Source organism: Stigmatopora argus, chromosome 10, assembly GCF_051989625.1.
Source record: "Stigmatopora argus isolate UIUO_Sarg chromosome 10, RoL_Sarg_1.0, whole genome shotgun sequence".
Lineage (NCBI taxonomy): Eukaryota > Metazoa > Chordata > Actinopteri > Syngnathiformes > Syngnathidae > Stigmatopora > Stigmatopora argus.
Window position 1 is genome coordinate 14,107,766 of NC_135396.1, and position 8,457 is coordinate 14,116,222.

Consider the following 8,457-nt stretch of genomic DNA (forward strand, 5'->3'; position numbering starts at 1 on the left):
GGCTGACAGCTAACCTTTCATCCCCCAGGCCACCCACAACAGCATTATTTTATGTCAAATCTGATGACGTAAGTGTTGGGGTTGCTTGGTTTTATGCTTTTTCTTTTTCCCCCTGGTGTCCTGTCTGAGTGATTGCCCATTGTGTTCAGCTGTCGTTTCTCCGCCCCAGGTGTTCCTAATTGTCTCGTCAACCCATGTCAGTCTATTTAAACCCCACTGATTGTTATGTCATTTGTCGGATCGTCTGCTTTCGTTTGTCCATGTTTCCTCGTTCTTCGCTTTTCTGTAGCTCCCCTTGTCAGGTTTGGTTATTTGATTTGATTTCTTAGTTGTTGTTATTTTCTAAAATCCTGTTTAAGTTATTAAAGTTTTGGTTTGAGCACCACCTCCCTCATCCCTACCTGCTTCCCTGCGATTGGGTCCTAATTCCTCGTTACCTCGCCACGACATCTTGCCACAGATGTAACAGTAAGTGTCAGTTAACCTGTGATCTCGGACCACAGAAGCAGTATAAAATTTTCATGGTTCTATGGGTGTTATTATGCAATGTGAATTCGGCCAATTACTGCCAATTACAATGGACTGCTTTAATTACTAGTTGTGAAGTATTCTGTGAATTTTACACACGACACTAGAAGATCGCTCATAATGAGAGTGTTAGGAATGTATTCCTAGGTCCGCACAGGTCCAACTTAGGTTGATGTGATGAATTAATAACAATTTTATGGTTTTTGGTTTTTAAATAAATTTAAAAAAACAGAGATTGCAGTCCAATGCAGTCTACCTACTTTTGTACTTTCTCAAATAGTGGCCAGAGTTGTTTATTCTGTCAATCATACAGAGTGACTGGAAGTCTTGAAAGTGGGAGTAAGTGAGACACAAGGTATATGTGATGCATGTTTTCAAGCAAGAACCATTCTGCTGGAAAAGATATGGCTTTTTTTCATTTTGTGAGTGGGTTAGGACCAATATTTAAGTATTATTTTCCAATAACTCTACTTATGTTTCATCTCATTTTCTGAATCGCTCTATCCTCATGAGGGTCACGGGGGTGCTGGAGCCTATCGGTGGCCAGCCAATTGCAGGGCGTTAGGAAACGGACAACCATTCAAGCTCACACTCATACCTAGGGGCAATTTAGAGTGTCCAATCCACCTACCATGCATGTTTTTTGGAAAGTGTGAGGAAACCAGAGTACCCGGAGAAAACCCACACAGCCCCGGGGAGAACACGCAAACTCCACACAGGTGGACCGACCTGGATTTGAACCCAGGACCCTAGAGCTGTGAGGCCGATGCGCTAACCACTCATCCGCCAGGCTACCTAACTCTACTTCTGTATAGTTTTTAATTACAGATAATGGATGAAGAATTTTTCTCCTAAGACAAAAAGCAAATGATGAAAAACTGTTTATTTAGCTCTTCTAAGAAGATATACAGCAATACCTTGGCACTTTTTGGATCGACTATCGCAGACTCACCACATTGCGACTTAGTTCCGCCAAATAATATGAAAGTTTATAGTGCAGGAACAATAATACAAACATGGTAGGAGGGGAGTCAAGTAACAATTGGAGATGATTACACTGGCCACTAGTAATATTAAATAGTCACCATAAAAACACTGTCCCTACATCGCCGCAATAGGTGAATAACCACATTCACCTATTGCGCCAGGTCTTGGAATTTTTTGATATTTTTATTTCTATTCCAATTTTAGCTGACTTTTTTTCCATGTCTTTTTAGTAAGTGGTGGCCAGGAGACAATGATGTACACCCCCCCAGTTTATAACAAGTCAGGATATACTGTACAAAATTACTCAACTTCTTCAACGCAAATGTGTCTTATATTAATGTCTCTTATTTTGTGTCTGAGGGTGTGGAGTTTGTATTTGTTCAAATGGATGATGTGTTTTCACAACCAAAATTGATGATTATGCCTACCTTTTCTAGTGCTGCACTAATTAGTATACATTGACAGAACGATCACACAGCAACAACAGAATTGAAAGCATATGGTTAGCGGTCTTAAAAAAATAATAAATACCTGCACCTCATTCTGATTGTGATGACTTCTGTTTTGAGATGATTTGTGTGGGTGGGGCCAAGGCAGTTTAGAAAGGGAAACAAATGAGATCTACTTTCATCATTATGCTTTTTCTTGCCACGTTTCAGTCTGTTTTTGATGTATTTGTGGGAAAAAATATATGATCGCTGTCATTTGAAAGTCACACATTGTAGCTTTTTATAGCACCTTTAACTGTGTTGGAGGGGTAACCAGATAGTCCAGTGCACATTAAATTTGAAAGAATCGTGATGTGTTGCCAAGTATGCCAAGTGATTATGTCCTGATAACAATCGAAGACCTTTTAAGGGTTCCCTCATGTATTTCCAGGCCCTCTCGAATATCCTCTTATCTTCAACAGGAACTCTTTAAAAGATGCAGAGCTGTTGTAGAAAATCAGCCAAGGCCATTTCATCTGCTTTACAAAGTGCCTTTCGACCAGCATACAAAAGGATATTATCTCAAAATTGGGAACGCACTTCCGACCTCACCAGATCATACTTGAAATCAAAGGATTTTCCCCCCTTCACCCAATGCCAAATCTGATGAATTTACACAGTGACATTGATTTAACCTGCGATAATGGTCCAAACAGGAGGATCTTTGTTGAAATGATTCTTATGTCATCTATATATCGTCCTGAAAGTGGATTGAATTCGTTTTCTGAACCACTTTATCCTCACAAGGGTTGTGGGGGATGCTGTAGCCTAAGCTGATTTCAGCACAAGATGGGGGACACCCTGATTCGGTGGCCAGCCAATTGCAGGGCACGAGGAGACAGACAACCAAAGTACCTGGAGAAAACCCACGCAGGCCCGGGAAGAACATGCAAACTCCAAAAAGGTGGACCGACCTTGAACCTTCAAACTCGACATGCTAACCACTCGACGGCTGGGCTTGTATTATACAAAATAAAATATTCTGTGCATTTAAATTCAGAGGAATGAAAGATTAAAACTTATTTTTAAGTGTGTATAGTAATTTAAGTTAAATTTAGTTTGTCTCTCTCTACTGTCTGTACTGAATAATGTCACATTTTAGTATTGAAGATCATAACCACTAGATAGGTATTTGTTACTTTGTGACTAGGTGGTAAACTAGAACAAATAAAAATATGTTTTTCCATTGTAATATCCTGTTTTGGGTGGTGTTGTTTTTCCAGAGGGTGTGAACGGATTAATTTGTATTTAGTTTATTTCTATGGGAAAAAATTGATTTGAGATACGAGTAAATTGACATACGCACTCGATCCCGGAACGCATTAAGCTCGTATCACAAGGTTTTACTGAAAAATAAAACAATCTTATCAGGCCTCCAGCAAGCCAGACAAACAGTTGACCACACAGCAAGAGTGGACCATTTGCCTCGCCAAATCCGCCTCCAAATGTGGAAAAACCATCCAACGACAAATACAGTAGGCTCATTCTTGCCACCTGCTACTACGATGCAACACGAGAAATGCAAACAATGACATCAAATTTACTCTATACTCCCATCACATTTTACATTCAGTAGTATTACTTCATTGCTTTAAAAAAAATTGTAGTTCTTTCTCCAGATAAACTCATTTAAAAAGTACTTTTATTGCCTTTAACTTGAATTTGTCAATTAATGTAAAATGATGAAATGCTAACAAAAAGTCAGTGTCTTGTTGAACTGTCTTTAACAGCCACAATTCTCTTGACAGTCTGCACTTGACAGTCAATTCGGATCTGTGGGGCAAAAGTCCAAAATCCTCGACTTCCTGCTGTGTTTGAGGAAAGATCAAATGTTTCTTGCAACAGCTGTGACATATGCATACTCTGCATATTCAACCACTAGATGGAAACAATAATCCTCTCTTTAACATTTCCATTTGCTTCATTCAGTGGACCCAACATTGATGTTTTTAGTTCAATTTTAATTAATTGGCTTCATTGCATTATCATCAATCAGCAGAAAGGAAACAAATGTGTTTAGTCATGGAAATATACTTTTCAAATAATCACTCATAATATAATATGTATAATTAAGACTTGGTGACCACTTTACATATTTGGACATTACATTTTGGGCTACCAAATATTAAGCCTTTTATGGAAGAGCTATGATTTGGGTTTTTTTGTTTGTTTTTTTACACTCGTAGCCCTGGGGTCGGTTGTGGCCCTTATTTTGTGGCCACTATTTGAATTCCAGTTGTAAAATGTGTTTTTTTGCAAAGGGAGTAAAAATGAAAAAAAAATCACGTTCAAATAAAATGAGGGCCTGTGTGGCTTTTCTCCGGGTACTCTGGTTTCCTCCCACATTCTAAAGACATGCATGGTAGGCTGATTGGACACTCTAAATTGCCTCTAGGTTTGAGTCTGAGCATTAATGGTTGTTTGTCTCCTTGTGTGTGCCCTGTGATTGGCTGGCCACCAATTCAGGGTGTCAGCTGGGTAAGGCTAGGCTCCACAAAACGAGCAAGAGTGGACGGAGCTACCGCCACCGGCTGCCACTTGAACAGCGCCATCTTGGTTGCGGTAGCTAAAACGGATACAGACTCAAAAAGACGTAAAGTTGGACAAAAACTGGAACCACACACAGGAAGTCTTCCACAAGATGGAGAACTTCTGCAGACTGTGACCGAGGTAGAGAATATGCAGAGTTGTTCAGCAAATGAGATGAGAAGAACAATAAAGCCAAATTCAAATAAGTGTGGTTTGTGTGTATTTTTCTGTAGGAATGTTCTTTTTTTTTTTTTAAATCTCATGTATGCTGACATAAAAGTTGTCTGCCTTTGACAGCAATTCATTTTAATGAATGATTGCTTGGACGTTTATTGCCGTCAGTAGATATTTTCAATAACAATTTCCTGCTTTTACTAGATACCAAAACACACTGTTTGTTAAAGGATCTAGAAATAAATGAGGAAGGATAACTTTTGAGTGTGACCACTGTCCCAGGAAGGGTTAACATTGTGTCCTAGACAACCCAATAGTATCTAATGTCCACTAATGTAAACACCAGTTTTTCATGAAGTAGATTTATTTATTTTTTTGTCATTTAACCACTAAAGGCACTACCACAATATCTTCTGAACAAAACACATATATATATATATATGTGTATATATATATATATATATATATATATATATATATATATATATATATATATATATATATATATATGTATGTATATGTATATATATATATATATATATATATATATTTATACATACCTACCTTCCCATTTTACACAACACATATATATATATATATATATATATATATAAGTTATATATATCTGTATATATATGTATATATGCACATACATACATATATATGTATATATGTACACAGATATATATATATATATATATATATATATATATATATACACATATATGTATATATGTATATATATATATATCTGTGTACATATATACATATATATGTATATATATATGTATATATATGTGTATATATGTATGTGTATATATATACACATACATATACATATATATCTATGTGTTGTGTAAAATGGGAAGGCAGGTATGATGCTGGACAGACGTATATAAGCAACTAGTATTTCCAGCTGTCTACTGTACTCTACAGTATGGTGAGTTCAGAGCTATTTGAGCGACCTTCGCCATCTGTGCAGTCTTCCCCAGCGTGGAGTTCCTCGGCTGAAACGTGAGAGGCACGTAGCGACTTCCCTCCCCTCCCCTCGCCAGCCGTCCTCTCCTCCCCTTTCCTCCCCCCAGACACAAACCCTGCACGGCGGCTCCCGTGTCTCAGTGTGCGGGAGCTCGGAGGCAGCAGCGCAAGCTACCGGAACCCGGAGCGCTTCTTCTCCCTTTCCCGAGCAGGAATGACGGTCATGTGAAGGACTCCCACAGCGCCTTTTCCGTTCGTATTTCCAATCATTTCGCTTCATTTTCATCAGCCATTTTTATCCGGAGTCAATGTTTGGGAGACTTTGTTGAACGGACTGACCCCAGCCTCCAGCATGGGGGAATAGCGGACCCTCTGGCAGCCACATTCGTACCTTCATGTTCATGCAAACCGAGCTGTAATCTTGACCTCCGCAATGAGCATGGATGGTTGTCCGCTGAAGGTGGCGATTTTCCTGTGGTGCCTGCTGGTGATTTCAGGTTCCAGTTTTGAGATAGGCTCCTACGAGCTGGAGCGAGGAAGACCGGCCAAGTGCGAGCCCATCACCATCCCCATGTGCGAGGGCATCGGCTACAACCTGACGCGCATGCCCAACTTCATGGACCACGACGATCAGAAGGAGGCCGCCATCAAGCTGAACGAGTTCGCCCCTCTGGTGGCTTACGGCTGCGACGTGCACCTCCGCTTCTTCCTCTGCTCCCTCTACGCCCCCATGTGCACCGACAAGGTGTCCACCTCCATCCCAGCCTGCAGACCCATGTGCGAGCAAGCGCGGGAGAGGTGCGCCCCCATCATGAAGAAGTTCAGCTACACCTGGCCCGACTCTCTGGACTGCTCCAAGCTGCCCACCAGGAACGACCCCAACGCCCTGTGCATGGAGGCGCCGGAGAACGAGACCAGAACCGAGGTCAAGAAAGGTGAAGGCATGCTTCCCGTGCCCCCTCGCCCCCGGCAGGCGGGCTCCGGCGGCGGCGGCCGCTCTCCGGGCGGCGGGGGCGGCTCCTGCGAGAACCCCGATAAGTTCCAGTTTGTGGAAAAAAGTCAGTCGTGCGCCCCGCGTTGCTCTCCCGCTGTGGACGTGTTCTGGTCCAGGCGAGACAAAGACTTTGCCTTCATCTGGATGACGGTGTGGTCCGTCCTGTGCTTCGTCTCCACCGCGTTCACCGTGCTCACCTTCCTCCTGGAGCCGCATCGCTTCCAATACCCGGAGAGGCCCATCATCTTCCTGTCCATGTGCTACAATGTTTACTCGGTGGCTTTTATCATCCGTTCGGTGGCGGGTGCCGAGAACATAGCCTGCGACCGGGAGCACGGCGAGCTCTACATCATCCAGGAAGGGCTGGAGTCCACGGGTTGCACCATCGTCTTCCTCATTCTCTACTACTTCGGCATGGCCTCTTCCATCTGGTGGGTCATCCTCACGCTCACCTGGTTTCTGGCGGCAGGAAAGAAGTGGGGTCACGAGGCCATCGAAGCCCACAGCAACTACTTCCACATGGCGGCGTGGGGCGTCCCGGCTCTAAAGACCATTGTCATCCTCACCATGAGGAAGGTGGCCGGAGACGAGCTGACCGGTTTGTGCTACGTTGGCAGCATGGACTCGGGGGCGTTAACCGGCTTTGTCCTCATCCCCCTTTCTTGTTACTTGGTCATCGGCACGTCCTTCATCCTCACCGGCTTCGTGGCCCTCTTCCACATCCGCAAAGTGATGAAAACCGAAGGCACCAACACGGAGAAGCTGGAGAAGCTCATGGTGAAAATCGGCATCTACTCCATCCTCTACACGGTGCCGGCCACCTGCGTTATTGTCTGCTACTTCTACGAGAGGCTAAACATGGACTACTGGAAGCTGAGGGGCCTCCAGTCCACCTGCAGCTCCCTTGAAAGCCACGCCGGCGCCGATTGCTCGCTGCGGGCGTCCGTGCCCACCGTGGCTGTCTTCATGTTGAAGATCTTCATGTCGCTGGTGGTGGGCATCACCAGCGGCGTCTGGGTGTGGAGCTCCAAGACCCTGCAGACGTGGCAAGGGCTGTGCAGCAGGAAATTGACGGACAGGACTAGCGGCAGGAAGCCGTGCAGTGGCGTCAGCTGCAGCAACAGCCATTGCCATTACAAGTCTCCAACAACCGTTCTGGGCGTGGCCAAGACGGACCTGCACGCAGACAGTCCCGCTCATGTCTGACAAGAACTAATTTGCGCGAGTCAGGAGCTGCTAACAAGGACTCGAAAAAGGGACAGATTCACTCATTTTTATTAGCCATATTGTTCCGTACGGCGGAGCGATGTCAGATCAAAGTGTGGCATTTTCGCAGTTGTAGGTGTAAATTAGTGTAAATGTTTATTTATTGTAAATATATTTAATTTAAGTTCATCTTTGCTCTCAGCAGATGTTGTGTTTGGATGCATTTATTCAAGAGAGATGAAGTGCCTTTTATAAGAACACTGGCTCTTGACTTTTTATTTTTGGACAGCAATAAATTTGTAGAACTTATGTTCAACTACGAGCGCCTGTCTTGTTGTCATTTTGGAAACAATTCCATCGCCTCCCGTCGTGAATATCACAGCTTTTAAAGAAGCCAGAGCGGGAATTAATATGTCAAAAGCAACTGTTCATGTCTCGTTTTCCTGATTTGTCTCTCTGGGAATGTCTTTGCACCGAGTCCCCTCTCCAAATGTGTCCCAGAGGCGTCTCCGAAGATAATCCTCAAAGAGACTCGCTGATGAAAAGAGGGACAGACTGTGCCAAGAATGACTC

At 43.3% G+C, this 8,457-nt stretch overlaps 1 protein-coding gene across 1 annotated transcript; it reads left to right on the top strand.

The window, feature by feature from the left end:
- Window positions 1–5,781: 5,781 nt before the first annotated feature.
- On the top strand, window positions 5,782–8,193 carry fzd9b (frizzled class receptor 9b). Its single transcript, XM_077611971.1, has one exon. The coding sequence runs from the start codon at window positions 6,118–6,120 to the stop codon at window positions 7,882–7,884; it is 1,767 nt and encodes a 588-aa protein (XP_077468097.1). The 5' UTR covers window positions 5,782–6,117; the 3' UTR covers window positions 7,885–8,193.
- Window positions 8,194–8,457: the final 264 nt, after the last annotated feature.